A 22,758-nucleotide genomic window follows, 5' to 3' on the forward strand; every position below is an offset into this window, starting at 1 on the left:
TAAAAATTATATAATCTTACTATTTTATAAATAAATAAATATAAAATATATTAACATACTGCAACCCACGGATGTTCTAAGACTTGTGTTGCACTATATCTTCTATCAGGATGAAGCTGTAACATTTGTGTAATTAATTCCTATAAAAGATATTAACAAAAAACATTTTAAAAAGGAGTTTAAAATTACACCTGCTTAAAATCATTATTGTAATAATATGTAAACATAGTAAAAAGAAAATATTAAATTATTCTTAAAAAATAAAATTAAGAAACTCATCAGACCATGTATTTTTTTTTTTTTTTGAATATGTTATAAATATAAATTTTAGTTTTGATGAAACAAATATTTAACTTTAATAAATGCTACATAATGATACAATAAGTATTTATAAATTTAGAAAAGTATAGAAAAGGAAGTTTAGGAAATAATTTTAAAATATTTTTAGATGATATATATTTAATGAATAATATATTCAAACTTTCAGATCTATTATTAGTTCATTCAAATTAAAGAACAGTTATAAATCCTTGGATAAATTCATCACAGTAAGTTCCGTAAATACTTTGTTTTTATTTTAAAATACAGTTCCTAATGTAGTATTCAAAATCAATATTACAATTTATTAGTTTTTCTTTCTTTAATTCTTAAAAAATGTGGATAATACAGTGCTTCTACTAGACCTTCTCCACAATATCCGATTTGATGCTAGCAAACTTCCCATAATTCTCACCATGCTCACCTCCAAAAATATTTGCAGAAATCCATGTAAATCCTGAAATATCTAAATTATTCAATCATGTTTCTAATAGAATTAATGTTTTTTTACTATTATATATAAAATGTTTTCTTTAATTTTATTTTTAAAAAATCATTACTTTTTCTTTATTTCATAAAATATTTGCAAATACCTACACTTTTTCTCACAGAAATCAAATTTCCCACAATTGGGAAAATTTCCTTCCAACTCTAGTATAATATAAAGTTATAATAAATGTGATGATAAACAGAAAACATGGCTAAACTCAATTTTATAATTCTATAGTTATCTTGGATATATTTTAGTGGACCAATTCTCCGTGTGCATTGCTCACATGTGGCCAAAGTAGTTAGAAAAAAATTAGAGTAAATCCGCAAGATCTAGTTTATGAAATATAAATAACTACAAATCATGATTTAGTGTATGCAATGCATTCTTTTCTGTTTAGAATCCTAAAAATAACTAATGCATTAATAATAAATAGAAAAGAAATAGATGTAGGTTGAATATAGATGAATATTGACACTAACAACTGCTGTGACAGATACCAACACACACACACACACACACCAAAAAAAAAACCATTAATTGCAGCAAAAACTTTCATTATGATAACATTTTGGCCGTATTTTACTGGCCTAGAACATAAAATAGAATGTCGAATGCAAGTTGTGATTGAACAGAACAGTAGTTTAAAAAATTACATTCTACAATAAACATTTAAACTGTGGAAAGCCAGACAATTTAAATTACAAATAAACACCTCAAAAAAATATAATATAGAATTCATAAATAATAATAATAAAGAAAAAATAAAGATAAATAAACAATTTTTTCTCTTATATTATTATTATTTATGTATGTGGTATATTTATTTCAAATGTATTTATGTATTTTACTTTATATTTTTTAAGTTCTGTAGTTCTTATATTTTTGTTTATTTGTAATTTAGATTGTCTGGCTTTCCACATTTTAAATACTTATTCTAGAACATTATTTCTTAAATTATTATTCTGTTCAATCTTAACTTGCATTCAATTTTATGTTTTACCTGAGAAAAATATAGCTGAAAATGTTATAGTACTTGTAATTAAAGTTTTTGTTGAGTGTTTTGGAATATTGACACTATATGAAAAATAAATTTCTAATTGGGATGCAATTTAGAAAAATTGTAGATCTATGAATTCCTACTGTCATCAGTCTGTCTGTCTTTCCTTAATCTCGAGAACAGTGTTAGATAAATGAAATTAAAGACCAGATATGGAAAGCTTAGGGGCAAGAGGCCTCAATTAACTATATATGAACTTCTGATGCAAACTGGAATTCATATTATTTCAATTTAAAAAATTTTCCTCTGAAAGGAATTAGATAGATGACTGGCACATGACTCCATTACTAATGGAAAAGTATGATGCGAAGACCCGAATATAAGAATAATGAGATTCGATTTAAATTTTTTATTTTATTTGCCAACCGATTTTAGAAAGTTAGGGTTAAATCAAACACAGGAACAAAAAACGGAAAAACACCCGACAAATTTTCTCATAAAAATTAATCATAAACCTTTGTTCCCACGACAATACTTCCTTGTAGAAGATGAGTTAACTGTTGAAAAATGTCATTTTATTCACCATTGGTCAAAAGGGACTTCCACCCCTGACATACATCGTGAAATCTCAAAACCGAAATAAAAGGACGAACTATGACGTAACAGCGAGAAAAGGTTCGACAACTGTCAAGTGAGTGTGTGTATGTGCTGTGGATTATCATCTCACGTCGTTGAAGCCATCCATCCCATCCATCCGAATCCTTCGATTTGAACTTTAGTCAATTTGACTCTTATATCCTAACGAACTCACGTTCTTCGGACTTTGCCAACAATCCCAGGATTATCAAGGTATTTACTCTGCTCGCGATGTTTTGTAAACTCTCTCTCTAGTCAATCGAGACATGGTTCAGTAATTTGATTCGATAGTGTAATTAACACTTCCGATTATGATAATTGATGTATTCCATATCAATCCCAAAATAAATGGGTATTTTTATTTAACTATAGAGTGGTGTGCATTTCTTCCTCCATTATCATCTCCTCAGTTTGAACCTAGAACTAAGTACGTGATTGTTCCTTTGATCAGTCATTCCTTCGATCCTGAATAATGCATTTCTATCCACAAGAAATTTCTTGTGGACACGTTCCTGACGTGAACAGGATCCAACGATCCTCATCCTAAAGCAAACGTTGACCGCTCAATCCCTAGTCATCCTTTCGACAAATGAGATCAGACCTCAAGGTCTTGTGCCATTAAGAGGTAAAGAGGGAAAGAATCATCTTCTATCTTCTACCCTCGGTTAATCTCACAATGATGTACAGGGGGCAAGACTACTAATTTGAGGTACAGAGCATATATTTTAAATTAAATTAATTAAAAATTGCAGCCCAGCATTGTAATAATGTCACAATAAATAACTGCTTGTTTCTTTTACATTTATTTGTGTAGATAGTTGTCAACTTTTATGATAAACAAGTTACAAAGCTGGACAAACATTAGAGATAATTTGCTTCTGGGCTTCTTGAAACCATGAAAACTGAACAGTATAGTTTAGTTCCTATCAGTATATACAGTCTTTCTTTACCCATCATATTCTGTTTTACGTAATTCTAAACTGTTTAATAAGTAGTTCTAAGTTCAGGATGTCAGATTCTGATTGAAAGCATTGCTTTTAATAGGAATGTTGACTTCCTAATTTATTTATTTATAAAAACTGTTGAGAAATATATCTAAAATATTTTTTAAATATTAATATAAATAAAAAATAATTATAAAAACAAGTATAATGGTATTTTTCCAAAAATATCGACAAATATTATCATTAATTTTTCTCATTTTCACCTTATCACCTTCCTTTTATAAATAGTTAAATGGCTTCATTACTCAAAAATATGAACAAAATATTATTTTCATAAATAAGTTGAAAATGAAAGACTTTTCATGAAAATTTTGAATTTAAGTAATAATAAATGTTTAAAAATTTCCAGAAACTTTGCATTTTTACTTTATGGTGATCAGAGTTTTATAAATCAAAAAATTCTGATTGTATTATATATTATTATTTAACCATTCTTTAAATTATTTCTGTTAATAATTTAAATAAATGAATTATACGTATACTTTTGAATATAAAATTACCTTGGCTGAATTTGACACATCATCCCAATACGGAGAATTAAATTCATATTTTCCAGCTAATATCTGATCAAATAATTCATCTTGATCATTTGTTTCACTAAAAAATTTTTAAAAAATTAATAATAATAGTAATAAATTTAACTACAAAATAGAAAAAATAAAATTTATACCAATTAAAAAAATAAATGTGAAAAAGAATAATTTTATTGTTTTATATTTATGAAGACAATAATAACAAACAGATGTTATTAAACAACTTTGGTTTGTAATATAATTTAAAATTTTTAAAAATGTAACTAAAAATAATCTTTTTTTTTCTAAATTTGATATCTTATTAATATGGATATTTATTTACAAGACTATTTTTCAGGCATGCTGATATGCTGGTAGTACAAAAAGTATTAATAGCTGATACAGAGTCCCAGCAGTTGAACAGTAAAAACAATTCTATATATTCAGTTATATGTGTACTGGTAGTAATTTTGTTCAGAAAGAGAGCACTGCTTATTTATATTATATTTTGTAAAGTATCTTTTCCAATAAAACATTTTAGTCAAATTATTCATGGCTTGAATGAATGAATTCAAAAATTGGTTAACTTGTAACAATATTTGTTTGGCTCATTTGCCAAACCTCATTTTGTATTAAATACAATGAAGTTAAATCATTTACAAGACATGCCCATTGTGAAAAGTGTGAAAAAAATGCATCTTCTCACTTATCTTCTCCCTCCCCATAGTCATCGTGTTGGTCAACAAAGCAGTTTCCAAAGATGGTGACCCGACATGACAGAATGGAATAGTTCTTCGAGTAAAAGTGAATTAATTAGTCGTAATTTCTTTGAGGGTAGTGTTGCAATATTAACTTTATCTGATATAAGATTACAAATTTATTTTGTAGTACACAATAAGAGCATGCTTATTCATATATAAATAGAGAATTTTTACATTTCTTTTGAAAGACTGATTCGTGATTTCCAAATCATTTTCATTCTTCAGCTTGATGTTTATTAATTAATGAATGTACCATGCTCGTAATGTAAATTGTTAATTTTTCTAAACTAAAATAAATGTTAGAAAGTACTGAATTCAAAAGATGGAGGAATAAAAAATTAGCTCAGCGAATATAAAACAGGTGTGTTTATTTATTTATTAATTGTATTCAAAAGAATTGAAATAGGGAGAAATTTTGGCATTGTCCTATCACTAATCACATTTTAACAGATCCTATATATTGTAAGTTTGTCACTAATATGTCATTTTAAAATACATTTGATTTAATGGACTTTTTGCAACAGCAGACATCCCTTTCTCATGGTTAATCATTAAATCAAGGACCTACGGTATTTATTTTTAATGCTCATAAGTAAAATTAACAAAATTACATTTCACAAAAACATTTTACCTAAAAAATGGAGGAAAGCCACATAGTAAAATATAAGTTATGACACCAGCAGCCCAAACGTCTACTTTAAGTCCATAACTGAAATAGTAAATATTTGTTTTAAAAAAGTAAAGACATTTAAAGTTAAAGTTAGACATTTTAATTACATTATTCATATATAAACAATTTAAATAAGTGTTATATACAAATGGACAAATAATTCTTAACAATTTTAAAATATCTCTAAATAATATTTGATTAAAATCACCATTTGAACATACAGTTTTTAGCTTTAATTCAAATACACTTAAATATAATATTTTGTTTCAAATATCCTCTGATTTAACTATTTTAAAATCACATTTTATTGATGATGTTAAATTTTAATTAAGAAATTATTCAAAATAACCTTATCAGAAAATCTTAAATACATTTAGATATTACACATATAACATACTTGTCTGTAAATCTTCTCTTAACTCAGTGGATTTAAGTGGAAAAATCTTTTTTGATCTTACTATATGTAGGATAGGAATAAAATATCTTAATATTTACTATATTATATTCTTACTGAAGAAAATCTACCAAAGTAAAGCAGATAAAAATAAAATTTCCAGTGACATATGCAATAAAATAAACAACATTGTGAATAAAGGTCTAAGAGACACTGGTCTATTGTCATTCACTAATAAGCCTAATGTGGGACTGTGCTAAGGTCATTACATCTGTGAATGACACAAATAATCCAGAACAGTTGGAAATCCTAGAAATTTACAAAGCAAATAGGCACCTAAAATGTGTTAACTATTGTAATGTAGACTCATTGTCCACCTCATAAAAATCATTATACAAAATATAATTTTTTTTTGTATTAATATTGCATTTTAATGTTAACATCCTTATTTATGGTTATTTTGCCTATTTTCTCTTGCTTTTGAATTATGAATACCATTGCTCTTTTTCTCAAATGTTTTAAACTTTACATTTTATACATTCTATTTCCTTACTGCATTTGACAACTGAAGTAGATCCATTAAACTGGATCAAAAAGCTTTTTGCTCATTAAATTTTACTTATTGGAGTGGCAAAAGTGTGATTTTGTTTCTAAGATATAAGAAACTATTAATATGCATGTACCTTAAATTTTTCTTAGAATTTATTGTAGTCTGAATATATCAATTTTTTATTACTCATAGGAGACAGCAATTATAAACACAAAAGACTTGTATTTACAAAAACGGTTAATGTTACCCATGATTCCAAGATGGCGGCACTTCCAGTAATCTCCAATCCAGGTGTCTCGAGGTAATAGCGATAGAGGAAGCTATCATGTAATTGACTGACGTAATACGTAATGACGTTTAACGTGATGTAAAAAAAGAATTTGAACGATTATGCAAATTTGTATAATATGACGTGGTAGACGGTAGTTTTTCATGAAAATATGCAAATTAATCAGTAGGTAGACGATACTGACAGTGTTGCGTTGTATCTATAGTGGAATATTTGATTTCTATTTTTTACAATAGTTTTTCCGAAAAAGTTAAAAAGGTAAATATGTTGCGCCTAAACGATAGTATTTGTGAATTTGATATAAATAACAACTAAATATGTTGTAAATTTTCCAACTGTTTTAGGTTTTTTGATAAATTTGTGTCAATTCGTTATGTAGAAGTTAGTTCCGATGAACTTTTGGTTAGGTTGTACTCGTCGTAAATTCTAATAGATAGATGAAAATGAATTTTCAAAATTAGGGTGGGAAAATGATATTAATAATGGCTTTAAATTTGTTTTAAAATTAGGACTGCAACGAACTCATGCAATGTGCAACTCGTGTGCTAAAACATGTTAATTATAGTATTGAAGTGACATAAAATCATGTTTTCTAAGATTTGTAAAAGTGGTAATAACTATTCAGCATACAAAGGAAACCTTTAAAAGCACATTTGGCAATGTCCATTGTAATGGTCTTTTGTCGTTCATTTCTCCCTCACATTGTTTGAAATGTACGGCAAAATGAAATTATGGCATTCGGCACTGTCTGAAGCATACATCTGATTGAATCAGTGTAAAGAAAACCTGGAGAAAGTTTCCAATTTTTTGTAAGACAATTGGTTATGATGTATCTAGGGACTGGGACGAATCCAAAATGGTTAGATCTACAATCTGTTCCATGTGCACTACTTCCGAACATTAATAAGAAGCAAATACTAAGAAAAGAGAAGGAAAAGGAAAAGGCAACAGAAAATGTGAATAAAAAGACAGCCAAAAAGTCTTCTAGAGTTGTAGCAGAAACGACAACATCAGGGAAGAAAAGACCTGCCAAAAATGAAGTGGAATCTACCAAACTAGGAAAAAAGGTAGGATCAAATAAAAAAGGGATCGTTAACGTGAGTATTTTTTTCCCGATATTGTTTCTTAGTTTATTATATATTCAGAGACAAGTGGTCTCCAAACAAAATAGCACTAAACGCACAGTTTCCAGGCCAATCAAGGATGGTGACCGGAAGTGCTGCCATCTTGGAACCATAGGTAACATTAACCACAAAAACATTTTTAAATGATGTATTATTCAGAAAACTCCATAAACCATTATTAATAATATTCAATTTATTTTTCTTCTCTTATAATAATTTTGTATTATTAGTTTCCATTGCAGAATGAAAAATTGCTCAACCAATTTTGTATTACTTTTACAAACAAAAATTTTCATGACTTATTGTGTATTTTGTTTCTTTTTTCCTTCAAGCAATCAAAACAACATTAATCTATAGATATAATATCTGAAAACTTGATAGATAAGACAAAAGGTATGTTGTAAATGCTTATATCTGCCTTCATTCTACATAAAAACAGTTCTTGATTTTAATATTTAACATTACAATTTATACATTTTCAAAATATTCATATCATACAAAGCAGATATTTCACTGACAAGCAACAAATGCTTCATTATGTGCCAAATGCTTTGAAGGCTTATCAACTTACCTTCAAAAAAGCAATTATTCTCCATATTTCTAGATTAAGACATTAATATAATTGAAAAAAATAATTCTTTTAAAGAAAGTTAGATAAGAATAAAATTTAGAAAATACTGAAAAATCTGCAAATCTTTACCAGAAATCAAAGAAAACATCTGATTAAAAAAATATACCATCTTTTGATCTATTATAATAGAAATTTAGACCAGAAAAGACATCTCAGAGACAAGAATTCCAATAATATTTGATTAAAAAAAGAAAAAAAATCAGTTTAAGTTTATTGGATTAGTTTAAACAAAACTGAAGCAGGCATTCTTTAATGCATACTTGAATTTCATTTAAGTCAATTTGTTTATTATTATTTTGTCGTCAAAAAGCCATTTTTTACTTGCCCAAATGTTCTTCCATAATGTTTTATCCATAGATTGTATTCATGTACTGTAATCTGAAAAAAGCTTTCCATCAAAAAATTGAATGTTTTTCCATAACATCATGGAAGAACATTTGTATATTATTGAAATTTAACAATAAATATTCCTTACTTCATACGTAAAATGATATTTAATCTAATCTCTATTTAAAAGTAATTATAAAATAATATTTACCATTCATCATAAAAACATACCATAACAAGAATATAATGATTAGCAAATATACAATTGAAAAAATTTTATAATTACATGAAACCTAAATTTTTATTTGTAATACTGATAAAAAAGAAAAAGTAAATTTCTTTTTCAAAATGTTAATAAGCTATATTTACTTGATAGCCAGATGTTTGAAGTGGTTAAGGCATCAGCCTACCACCTTGGGGAATCTTAGGATTTAATCCAGGTCACCAACCCCAGGAATTTTCATGAGTGGTTTGTCCCAAATATGATGGATCCTGTCCCTCACAACCAGGCCTCCTCCCATTGTGGGCTTGGATAAGCCCAAGATAGGTATGAAATAAAGGCCCTTTTAGTGAGAACAGGGAAGAAAAAGTCAAAAATGAAAAAAGTTAATAAACTATATTTACCCAGTTTCAGCTAAAATTTCAGGTGCAACATAAGTAGGGGTTCCGCAGACAGTATAAAGAGGTTCTGTTGCTTCAACAGCCAGTCCAAAATCACCTAATTTTAAAGATTTACTCCCATCTTCATGTTCCATAACCTATTAGAACAGCATTTATTATATTAACATTTAAAATTATAAAAATTATCATCATTATAAACATTAAATAAATTTTAAGTCTTAAGTAACCAATATCAGTCTCAATAATTTCTTTTATTTTCATAAATCAATAAAGGGAAAAAGAAGAAAATAATAATATAGTAACTTATATTAGTCCATGTAATGTATGATTTTTGTGAAAAAAATAGAACCACAACCATCAAAAAATACTAAAAGTTTTAATGATTGCTGTTGATTTTTCCAGATCAAACATATTTAAGATATTCGTTAAACATCATATCCATAGAAAAAAAGTCCAGCAACAAATTGTTTAACTTTCCCAGCAACATTTAAAACTTTTGTGGTGTTATCTGTTATGATATTTATTACAAAAACTTTTTATATTTTTAATTATTATAAAATAACAAAAGACTTAATTTTGAGAGTAGGGGTAGGCTTTATATAAAAACTATAAATGCTAATAACGAGTAAAATTATCATTAAGTCCAACCCTACTCAAGATATGACACATAATCCCCCCCTTTATCTCCCATCTCGTCAATCTTTAACCACTAAAATTTAATAGCATCAATCCCTTAACACACAAACCACCATGCAAAATTTCAGAAATTTTTGACAAGAAGCATAGGAGTTATTAAAGCTTCAAAGAGGATGAATAAAATTGTGCCCCTCAAAACACACTCATCCATACATACAGAAAAAAACACCAATAAAGGTTCCGTATCCAAAAATGTAAATATCTTGGGAGGTCATTTTTTGACCGATTGCCATACTTTCTCTCTGTTACATATAACACAACTGGGAAAGTAAAAAATAAACATAGAAAAGTATAACATGTTTGAAATTAAAACAAATGTTTTGTTTAAAAAAACATTTTAACTCAGACCCATGACTAAAGTTATTGACATAAATTCACTAGCCCAAAATTTTTTAGAAAATTCAATGTTAATTTAATATGATCATTTTTATTTATTTTTTAATTTAGAATTTCATAGTTTTAAAAAATATTTCTATTTATTTTTATAATCTGTAACTATGAACTTTGAGAAGAACTGAAGGAAATAGTTCACAAAAACACCTTTATAACTCCAGCAACAAATTTAATAAAAAATAAAAACATTTTCAATCCATTTCACTCCACTTTAGTTTCACTGATCTTCCTCAGTTACAGAATATAAAGGAACGAAAAAATAAAAGAACATAAATACAAATTTAATAGAAGAAGAATTTGAATCTACAATCGTTATCTTATAATAATAAAATGTATGAATAAATGAGTAAACAACAACTAATATACACAAAATTAATAAAAATGAAAGTAAGTGAATAAATGTCTGTTAATAAAACAACAAAATAATTAAATTTTGTAAATGAACTGCCATGCAGACAGTCTGTATAATGCAGTTATACAGATTGTCTGCATTCCTATGGTTGATGCGCTTGGATTTTTTATGAGCCTCATAAATTTCCAATTTATAATCTGTTATTAATATTTAGTATTCCATACTTTTTCAAAATGTATAAAATATAATTTATATGTTATTTAAAAAATATATAATTTTGTTATTTTTTTAATAATCTGAATAAAATCTACAAGATTTCTTAAATTGTTTAGCATTTTTTGATAGTTATGATTTCTGACTTAATCTAGCTCTAGGATTTGAGTGTAGCTATCAGGCTAAACTCATCTAATTATACAGATACAGTAGAGAGTCATTCATCCGAATCAATTGGGGACTGGGGTTGTTCGGATAAGTGATTTATTCGGATAACCGATTATGTACGAAAAAATATATTAACCTGTCCGATGTTCAAATTTTTCTCCATTGCGTGTTGCTTTGGGTTGAATTTTTCTTCGTTGCGTGTCGCTTTGTGTTGAATTTTCGTCAATTTTAAGCCTAACGAAAATTTTTATAATAATAATCGAGGCTATTGGATCGTTAAAAATTATTTCTTTATTTTGTACAAACAAAATATTGAAGAATATAAAAACATAAAAATTATACTTTAGAAGTAAATCTAGTATCAAAAACGTTCAATTCAGCCCAACACAGTCAGACTGGAAAGCGTTCAAATAACCGGGGTTCGAATTAACGACTCTACTGTATTACATAATTTGAACTAAACGTAGGAATTATGCTGTTATCTCATATTAAATTTAATAATTAAAAAAATTAACTTTGAATATTCTGGAAAAAAACTTGATTTGGAGTGTTAAACAAATCTGAAACTTCTGTTTATAGTGCAGATGCATTCCAATTACACTACCTGAACCTCTATTTGATCTTTGCTTCCAAACAAATTAATTTATAAGATATAACCAAGTAAGTCACTTACACTGACTGGAAGTGGCTAAAGGAATTTCTCTAAAAGGCATTTAGAAATGAGTTTATAAGAAAATTTATTCTTAATGGTTTGTTTTAACCAAATTTAAAATATTCCTTTTCACTTTGAAAATTATTTTGTCTAACTCTTAATAGGCCTGAAATATATTTTGCATCATCATTGGCAATGAAAAATAGTGTTAAAAGTTTTATTGCTGTTTTAGCAACTGAAATAGAATAAGATATTGGACACTTTGCACAATAAAGCTAACTTACTTTAATACAGCTGGATAAGCAAGCCAATGGACATAGCCTGTTTCAAATGAAATGAGTTATGTCAATAGTTTGCTTATCCAGCCATATTAAACCCACTTTACCAGGCAATGTGCCTGTTGTGAGAAATATGCAAATTGGATTATTATTTATTAATCAGTTTAATAAATTTCATGTATCTTTATTTATTTCTTATTATATATAATAGTGTTTTATTAAAATAATTTTGTATTTAAATACTTAAATATATTCTATATTGTGAAAAGAATATCAACTGTTGAAACTAAAATTTAATATGAAATACTAATACAAAAATATTTTATAATTAATCTAATTTTATTGATGAAATCAAAAATTTTATTTATAAATCTAAAAAGTTCAATAAATATATCAACAATATTTTATGTATGTATTAAAATATTAATTACTGTTAATTTTAATTATGATAAACAATAATTCTTAAAAGTTTTATTTATAATGAAAATAAAATAGCATTATAAAATCTAAATTATATTCTAAAAGTAAAAAAAACTGACTGATTTACAAACCAGTAAATTTTCTGGCTTAATATCACGATGAACAATGTTAAGTGAATGTAGATATCTTAATGCACTTCCCAAATTATATACCATGCCACTTGCATCTCTTTCTGTATATTTTGTTGCTGTTGCTATTGCATCAAAAAGATCTCCTCCCTTTAAGAATATACATAATAAAGCATAACTAATACAAATTATATAAGTTTAAAAAAAAATTATATAAATGATAAATTAAATATAAAGTATACAAATAAATTATATAAGGTATAAAGATTATTTTTTCTCCATTTAAAATTATTAAATATCTATATGTAAATTTTAAAATTATTATAATTACTTTCATATTTATTCAAATACTCTCTTATAATCACATCATCAATTAAAATAAAAATGTCTAACAACAATCTTTTTTTGATAATGATGAAGAAATAAAATAAAATTTGATTTAAAAATTAGTTTTACTTCTAACTCAAAAAATTTAAGTAGAAATAAAGCTAATTTACTAAAAATAACCTACAAATATAATTATTTACACATTTGGTTTTTATCTATCAAAAGAAAAAGTATTGTTCTATCAATATTAAGTTATTCTCTATTAATTTTAAACAAAAATATAAATATAATGAATAATTTTTATTAATTTAGTGAGTGTTTCTTGAAACACATTTGTAAGTATGTCAATTAATCTGTAGTGTCACTAGTTGTAATTGTTATGTTAGTGTTGGTGCATGTTTTGCTGTATATGTTTTTATTGCCATTGAGGAACTGTCATTGAGTGTCTGATCTGTGTGATCTAGTGTTTCTGTGAGTTAATGTATCTGTTGTGCAACTTGTTTGAAATTTTCAAGCATTGTTTGTGAAATAAAGTTGTATATAATTGTTCTTTTCTGATCGACAACTCTTTGCTCTGTAACAAGTAATATTTGAGTATTTTTTATCATATTGTGTCTGTCTGCTTTCTGTCATGTCTATTTTTAGTTTTATAATAGTATGATAGATATGGACAATGAATTCATTCATTTCTTGAGTCCATTTCATTTGTTGGAATGATTTTCTGACCTTGATGGTCAACAGATGAAGCAGGTTGACTAAGATTATGTATGTTGTCCATTGTGCATGAGTGAGGTGGTGAATGTGTTTGTGAAGCAGTAGTCATACTTGGACCAGTGCTGTGTTCACTACTGGTGGCCAAAAGAGACTGGCAGATTTTTCAAACATCAGCTTCTGCCTAACTTATAAACACAAATCTTGTTAACCCAGATGACATCTGAGCTTGTTCAATGCTGTGAACATGTGACAAGCATTTTGTTTTCTCCACAGAAGTGGGTATGCATATATACCCAAAGCCAGGTGTTTATAACTCGGATGCCCCCGACATGGAAAATGAATATTGTTAAGCAACTGTCCACTCTGGGTTAATTAACTCCTTAACTGCTCAGAGACCAATTAAAAACCAATTTTTTAATTGTATTAATTATTTTAATAATTAATAAATTGTGATATCTCACCTAAAAATCATGCTAGAATCGATATGTTTTTTTTATGACAAATACATCAGTATTTACGATGGTTAAATTTAATGTATAATACAAATTTAAAATAATTTTTGAATGTTAAATATGTGAGAAAAAACGTTATTTAATAAAAATAAAAAACCCTGATTTATTTCCATCATTTCTAAACGTAGAGGCATCCATTTTCTTTCAAACAAACAAACTGCAACTCCCTAGCTGCTTGGGGTCAAAAGTTATTAGTTAATTATATTAAATTTAAAAAAAAAAATCAAATTTTTCACTATTAAAACATGATTTAATTAAAACATTAACAGTTCAAAATATTTAGCATAAAGTCTCATGTTTTGGAATATTTTAAATACTTATTGTATTACCTTACCTTTACTAATTCCATTACTAGATATAATTCATTACCAAAATCAAATTCACCTAGAAGTTGAACAATGTTTGGATGTTTAACTCTTCTCAGAATAGCTACTTCACTTGTTATCATATGTTCCTACATAAAAAAATCATATTAATTAATCTGATATTTTAGTAAAAATATTCCAAAATAAGATAATTTACAAATTATATTAATGTAAAAAAATCATCTAAAATATCACAAAAATTTATTCATATCTCTTATTATTTATTTTCTATTAGGTATTAACTAAATATGTCTGAATACAAATATTACATTGGTTAATTAAAAATTATTTAATTGATTTTGCTCTTATGGCATTGTCTGTCATTTTTATTTTGTAAGAAATTAAGTAAATTCAAAATTTTGAAACAAATATATAAAAGATTAATTTATACTATCTAAATGACAAATTCATTATCAATAAATGACTTTAATGATTCTTAGAAATCTATAGAATTTATAACTTCATAACTTTTGCATAAGTAAATACAGTCTAACTTGGTTATAATGTCATCGGATGTAACGACAACCCTTATGTAACGTCAAATTTTTATCAGTCCCACAACTTTACTATACTAGATAATGTTAAAAATCCTACTTGTAATGACATAAAACCCTGTTTTAACGTCATATTTGAAGCAATCCCAAATTTACAAATTTTATTTCACAAAGAAAATACTGTGTGTTTAGACCTAGGGTCAGAGTCCACTTTCTAGAACAACTGTGGATGGTACTCTCCCCACCTGACTTTGGTGGGGTGAGGTTTGCTACACTTTTAATGACATGACGATCGGTTATTATGCACTCATTTTTAAATTACTTTATGCTAAATTGTTAAATATTCTATTATTTTTAATATAACATTACATTAAATAGTTTATAAAAAAATAATTGAATTATTTTTAATTGGCATACATTAGTTTAACCTTTTGTTGCCTTGTGATTCGATATTATTCTCAAAACCGGAAGTTCCGCCATTATTGAAACTTATGACAAATAGAAATTTCTTATAAAAGGAAATTTTTGAAATTTTTAATTACATCAATGTAAACTTCAACATAATAATGTAAATAAAGTTGATTTAAACATGTAGTTTGCATTTTTATATATATAATAATAAATTTATTATGATAATAATAGACTTCACAGATAACGACACTTGGTTATAACGTCAAAAAATTGCCAGTTCCATAGATGACATTATAAACAAGTTAGACTGTATGTTAATTTTAACCACATTTAGCAATTTCAAATTAATTTTTAACTTATATTTTGACTTAAACTGGAATATTCATCAATTTGTACATTAATGTACTGTAACAAGCTAACGAAAAAGTATTTCCAAGTTTTCTGTATACAATATTTATGGTTATAAATGAACTTTAATCAAATAACTAATGATATAAATAAAAATCACTATTCTATAAACAAAACAAAAATAACATATTTTAAGTAAAATTTTATTAAAAGTCTGACAGTTAGGGCAGTTCTTCAAAATTAAATAATAAAATAGTGTTACGCTTAAATTATATCCATACAGAACAGCTCAATTAAGGCAACCAACCTTATGTTTATTAAAGAAACATTGTCAGCTTCATTACAGCCACCTTCAGCTTCACATAATTTATAAAGAACAAAGTTGTACATAAATTTAATTCTAAAATTTGAAATTATAATAAATTAAAGTTCTGTAAAACTCTGTTCTTTATATATTATGTGAAGCTGAAGACGGCTGACAATGTTTCTTTAATTAATGAACATAAGGTTGGTTGCCTTAATTGAGCTGTTTTATGTTAATTTATACATATACAAACTCAAAACCCAATATATTAATGTGAAAATTCAAACCTGCCAGAACCAAACGCTAGCAATAAAATTTTTATTGCTTGTTTCCCACAAAGAAAAAAATGAATCATGAGGAACAAAAACCCGAATAGTGCTGGTTGGTGGAGGAGAGGAACGTGACCGAGTAGATAAAAGGGCGACGAGAGAGGGAAAGTGGGTCGGTTACATAGTGTCCGTTCGATCGAATCCAGGCCAATTACTGAGTGCCCGCCCGTCGCTAACAAATCCGTAAAACAGTGTGTTCGTCCCGAGGGAAACCGACGTCGTACGGAAGGAACCTGAGCCGAGGATACCTCAAACTTGTTACAAGAACTACTCGGACCAAGAGGTATGACCTCCCCAATTCGTGTGAACTCTCCCTCCGGGTACCCTAAACTTAGGCAACGGTATCTCGCCCATGTTTGTAGCTGTAGCTTTTAGTCTTAATAAATTGTTGTTGTATTTTCCATTGATGTCATTTATTCGAGTATCGCCGACGCTCTATTGTCAAACCCATCCTCTTCCTCCCCTCGCATAACGCGTAACGCGTAACAAACCAGAACCGCCATCTTGACCGTGGGCAGGTCTCACCGACCTGTTAGCCAACAAAAGGAGGTACGACTCGTCCACCTCCCGGTGTACCCACATTAATATGCCAAATGATTTCTGGATTAAATCAGGCTACTTCTCTGCATTTATTCTTTTATTAATTTCTAAATAATTTGTCACTAGAGGCAGGCGTTAGGTGTCATCTCTTATTAATTTAATTATAATTATTAAATTTAATAAGAGATGACACCTAATGCCTGCCTCTAGTGACAAATTATTTAGAAATTAATTAATAATAAAAGTGGAGAAGCAGCCTGATTTAATCTGTAGTTGTTTAGCATAAGAATGTAATTTAATGATGATGCAAAGTTTTATTCATTTTAAGATAATATGCTTATTATATATTTATTGAGTAAAGATTTTCTTTAATTTTAAATCAAGATTGAGATACACAAGAATTTTCTATCACATAATATAATTTTATAATTTTAAATTAAGAAAAAATCATAAATTAGTAAAATATTAAATATAAATTAAATTACCTTTCCTTTACATTTTGCTTTATCTATAATTTTTAAAGCATATTCTAACTTCGTACCTCTAAAAATAATAGAAAGTAACTGTTAAATTGAAAATTTCTCTTTTAAGATCAAAATTTACTTTTTAAAAATTAAATTTATTTATTTTACTTATTTCTGAGTACAGTGTAAAGTCCAATCGGACTAGAGATTACAAACCCCCATACATAAGATAAACCCTGTGATAAAAAAAAACCAGTAACATAATAACAATAAAAAACTAACAAAAAAAGTAAACATGAACTAAATATACATATAAAATTGAGTATAAAACAGAACTAAAGCAATAGAAAATATCTAAAATAAACTAAAAATGCTGTACATAATAAAACTAAAAATTAATAATAAAAAACAGGATAGGTAAAGCTGGACGCAGTGTTTAAAATGCTGAAAATTGCAGTAAAATAGACATGTGACAGGTTAAATATTACAAGCTTCTCCAAAATAGAATGATTTTGAGACATTACCTCTATAATTGGGATTGGAGAGGCGTATGTCATTTCTAGTTATACATGTAGGAATTCTTAAACCTAACAAGGAAACCTCCAGTTCTGCCAATGGCTGATTTTCATAAAATTTTGCACTCATGTAGAACATGACTAAATAAACATAAATGTAAAATCAAATTTTGCAGTGTCAAACAGAGAAGCAAGAAACACAGATGATGCTCCCATAATGTTAAATAGTACTTGTTATATTTCAGGGAAGAAAATGTGAACCCCGGAAATGTGGCATCCTTACTTGTGAAGAGTTTCGGAAACAGTCCAAAACCAACTGTGTTGTTGAAGAAACAGTAGCAAAGGAGTAAAAGAGGATCTTCACAATCATATCATCCAAGTCCAGAAAGAAAAGGTAAAGACAAGAAAGAGCTCTTTCTGAGTGGAAGAAAGCCATTGAACACTGGAAAAATCCAGAAAAGAAAAAAAATGTTTTAATCTGTGAAGTCTCAATTTTGCTGGATACAAAACAATGAAAGAGAATTGTACAAGTTAGTTGCTAACATACTGCAATGCCTCTCAATACTGTAATAAATACAATGAATACCTTCAATAATTATTTACATTTTTTTAGGAAAGAAAAGGAAATCAAAGAGAAGGGTAATGCACAGGAGAGCCAGACAGTCATAAATGAGTTTGTGTTGGACAAGTTCAAATCAGCAAAGGTAAATTTTTTCATAGTGAACGACAATGACTTGAGAGAAAGGACAGTAAATAAACAAGAACACCTTCAAAGACTTCAAGACTTTTGACTCCGGAATTCTCTACTTCAAGGAAAAGTATGGGATTGTTTCTCAAAACCTCCTTAAATGGACATTATGAAGTAAACACCAGTGTAGAGCAGTAAATCAGACACCAGAAAAAATGTGTTTTGTCCATTAAGGAGCTATTGTCACTCTATTTTGCAGATTGTTTTTAACATCTCTTGATGAAACTTACTTTAATTCATGACATCAGGAAAAACATTGTCAATATTATATATAGTAATTTAGCACTAAATACTGAAAATAAACAACTACAATACTTTTTTATATTTATGTCACAAAATAACAAAATACAAACATTTATATATTAAAAATGAAAATTAAATAAAAATATTGCAAATATAAAAAAAATAATCACAAAATGAGTAATGTATCTCCAATTCTATATAAGACTAAATTTTCTCATCTAGAATTTTTACAGATCGACTGATATAAATTTTTTTTAAAATTCAAAAATGTCTGTATGTTTCTTCAATAAGAAATAATCTTATCACTAAAAAACATTTAAATTAATAAAAATAATTTAAAATAAAGACATACTTGTCAATGCATTCTCGAACTACTGCAAAATTTCCGTCACCAATAACTTTGCCAATTTCATAATGATCTGTTATTTCTTTTGGCAAAGAATGGATTGTTACCGTATGGCCATTTTGTTGTTTAATTTTTGCAGACTAAATAAAAATAAAACAAATCTATTTAAAGTTTTATATTAATCATCTAAACAATATTAATTTCTCCTAGATATACAGCAGCAACCATGAAAACTGTATTATCCATAAAATCCTATAAAAATGTGCTTTTTTTTTTTTTTTTAAATTAAAGTATCATTTTGCTGCAGAGTTGCAAGAAACCATAAAGACTGCATCATCCATGACTTCTTAAACATGAATGATTTCCATTACCTAGCAAAGTCTATTGCAGCAATGTTTTCAGTGATTGTATAATCCATTGGTATAAAAACCCATGCAATGATAGTATGCTTTTATAAACAAAATGTAAAATTTTGACAGTTAACACAAAGCAAAAGACTAGTTTATGCTTTAAATGATGACGTTTTATTCTGTAGATATAGTGGGGAGAGTGCATTGTTATCAATTGAGCATTTGTAACAAAAGAGACATTTGTGAAAATGCTGTGCCTGCATAAGATTCTGAGTAGCTAATCCAGCAAGAATATACTGCTAATTCTTCTGAACTGAAAGTAAAGTGGAAGAACAAACAGTTTTAAGAGTGAATGAATTTTAAATTTTAAATAAAATGACTGACAGTATATTTTAAAAAATTAAAAATTTGAAGAGACTAAGTCATCTTCTTTCCACCAAATTATTTAAAACTGTGTATATATTTTTTAATTGGTTTATCATCAGTAAACGTTTTTTAACTGTTTTATATAAATTTGCAGAGGCATAGCTTATAACAAAAGGTTGTCTTTGTGAAGAAAAACTGTTATTGTTTTCGAATGACTGGACAGGGCAGAAAGAAAACGGCTTAGTTTCTTCAAATTTTTAATTTTTGAATGAATTGTGTTGTGCTATCTGTGCAACATAAATTTAAAAGCTTATCATTATCATCCATATAAGAAACAATTACTGACAAATAAAATGTGAGCTAAACAGCATATGGACTGCAGTATTGACATGTGGAATTCTGTTATGTTTTCATATGAAACCAAACTTAACTGCACAGATTTGAAAGCAAATCTTATGTTAAGTGTAGAAAAGGCAAGGTGTGTAACAGGGATTGCTTGATGCAGACAGTAGTTTCAAGTGTCAAAAAATGGTGTGGGAATGCATATCCAGTAAATGCATTGGCTGACTATATTTATAAATAGATCTGTGACTGCAGTGCTACAAAAACATCTTATCTACCATGCTAATTCAAAAAATCAGAAACAATTTTGTGACATAAAATCCTGCATTTTCCAGGATAACTTTTCCATTGTATCATTGTGCTAAAGTAGTGAGTAAGGTATTACATGTCTTGTCTCTGTAGTTTGTCAGCATTATTGTCACTTAAACTGGTACACAAATTGTTATTTAAGTAAAAAAAATTCCTACAAGAGACTCAGATCAAATGCCTAAGTTGGGCAGCTAACAGTCCTAATCTTAATGCTACTGAGAATTGCTGGCATATTAAGGGCATGAAAATTGCAGACAAAAGGCATGAAAAATAAAGAGAAACTGTAGGAATATATTAGAAGAGTTTAGTATTGTAAGTTTGACATATACTTGCAGAGTAGCTGAATTTATCTACTCTATGTCAGAGTACTGCAAAGCTATTATCAAGATGGCTCCATGAAATATTAGGATCCTGTTTAATAAGAAATAACTTTTTGTGTTACGTTTTTCAGGCATTCTTCTTGCACTATAAAAACTTGTTTTACTTTGTAATTGTGAACACTAAGTTCTTATATTAGTTCTCATTAATGGTTTGGTAATGTGAAATAACAGAAGTTCAACATAGCATTGCATTTAATAAATAGCATTTTTTAAGTTAAGTTTACTCTTTGTTTCATCTCAGTACTATATATGTTTTCATTGCAAATTGTAATCATAACTTAACTATGCTACTTTGCACACCTGTCGAATGCTGTTTGGTATATATTATAGGTGATGCAATTTCCATGGCTGCCACTATATTATAATAAATTATTATACAGTATATTATAAAGCTAATTTATATTTTATTAAAATACTACATTATATTAACTAGAAATGGAACTGAATCTATATTAGAATTAATATTTACAATACATATATTAAAAAATAATAATAATAAGGAATATTTAAGAGAATAGAAATAAAATTAAAGTATCATTTTTGATCTACTAATAATATTAACTAATATAAATATTCTTAAAATTAAATTTTAAGCAAATAAATTTTATTTTATGAGATATATTTCTTGATGTATTACTGCAATTTTTATATTTTGTTTGAGAAAAACTTTAAATTAGAATTACTACAATAGAGCAATTTGGAAAACTTGTGAATTTTTTTTATAACCTCAGATTGAATATTGAAAAGTTTTACTATTTATATGCATACAGGTACTCCTCACTTTACGACCAAGTTCCGTTCCGACGACTACGTCATTAAGCGAATTGGTCGATAAGCGAGGAGCTTGCGCCGGGAATATAGGATCATTGTAAAATTATACAAATTATGCAACAAACTTCAAATTTATTCATAAAAAGACTATTATAGTATGCTATTAGCCTATTACAGTACTATAAGACTATTATAGTACACGTAAGCCTATTATAGTACGCTTAGCGCACATGTCACCATTTGCCACTGACCGACACTCAAGCTGAGAAAGGGGATTCCCCGAATTGCAGGTCAAAACTCGATTGGTCGTAAGTGCGAGCGGTCGTTAAGCAGATAGGTCGTAAAGTGAGGAGTACCTGTATTTTATCTAATTATATAAAAAAAAGTAAATTTTATTTTAGTAATTGAAATAGGAAGAAAAGTAATAATCTTATATTTATTCCTGTTTTAAATTACATTACAAGCAATCAAATTATTGTTTCTATAAAAATGGACTAAAGAAAATAATTCATTAATTTGTTAAACTATTTTATATCTATTATAAGTATTTTAAACTATTTTAAGTACATAAAAAAATCAACTGAGATTAGAAAATAAGAATTAATAGTTTTGTTGAACTGTATAATTAATTGTAAATTGAATAATACATCCAAACTTTTAAAGTTCAAATTCAGCAATTTGTTGAAATAAAAATTAGGTAAAATGCCATAAAAACCACTTTGAGAAATTATCTATAAATTTGAAAATTTTTTTAATGTTGCACCTTAAGTAAATATTATCTCTAGTGCTTTTAAAAAGATTTAATTATAAAATCAGTTGAAAGTATAATATAATCTGATTGTAATGTTGAGGAAAAACAGTTTTTTCCCCCATTCTTTATTTAATATAATTAGTAATATTCTGAATGAAAAGTGAATATTTAATTTTTTTTATTAGACAATATTTAAAAGTAC

The 22,758-nt window shown here is 27.4% G+C and overlaps 1 protein-coding gene across 3 annotated transcripts in view; it reads right to left on the reverse strand.

Moving 5' to 3' along the window:
- Positions 1-22,758, reverse strand: part of LOC136969439 (serine/threonine-protein kinase DCLK1-like) — a 65,129-nt gene that overhangs the window by 20,997 nt on the left and 21,374 nt on the right. For 2 of the 3 annotated variants that reach the window (XR_010879824.1, XM_067263595.1), the window contains exons 6-13: positions 19,294-19,427; positions 17,457-17,514; positions 14,515-14,634; positions 12,631-12,777; positions 9,331-9,464; positions 5,353-5,430; positions 3,949-4,045; positions 60-140 (exon numbers count right to left, since the gene is read on the reverse strand). Coding sequence is in view for 2 of the 3 variants with exons in the window: in XM_067263595.1 (XP_067119696.1) it covers positions 60-140; positions 3,949-4,045; positions 5,353-5,430; positions 9,331-9,464; positions 12,631-12,777; positions 14,515-14,634; positions 17,457-17,514; positions 19,294-19,427 (849 nt within the window). In the remaining variant the exon portion in view is untranslated. The remainder of the gene's footprint in view (positions 1-59; positions 141-3,948; positions 4,046-5,352; positions 5,431-9,330; positions 9,465-12,630; positions 12,778-14,514; positions 14,635-17,456; positions 17,515-19,293; positions 19,428-22,758) is intronic. The other variant, XM_067263596.1, reaches the window with a different exon arrangement.

Source organism: Centruroides vittatus, unplaced genomic scaffold, assembly GCF_030686945.1.
Source record: "Centruroides vittatus isolate TY-2023 unplaced genomic scaffold, ASM3068694v2 contig_1787, whole genome shotgun sequence".
Taxonomy (NCBI): Eukaryota; Metazoa; Arthropoda; class Arachnida; order Scorpiones; family Buthidae; genus Centruroides; species Centruroides vittatus.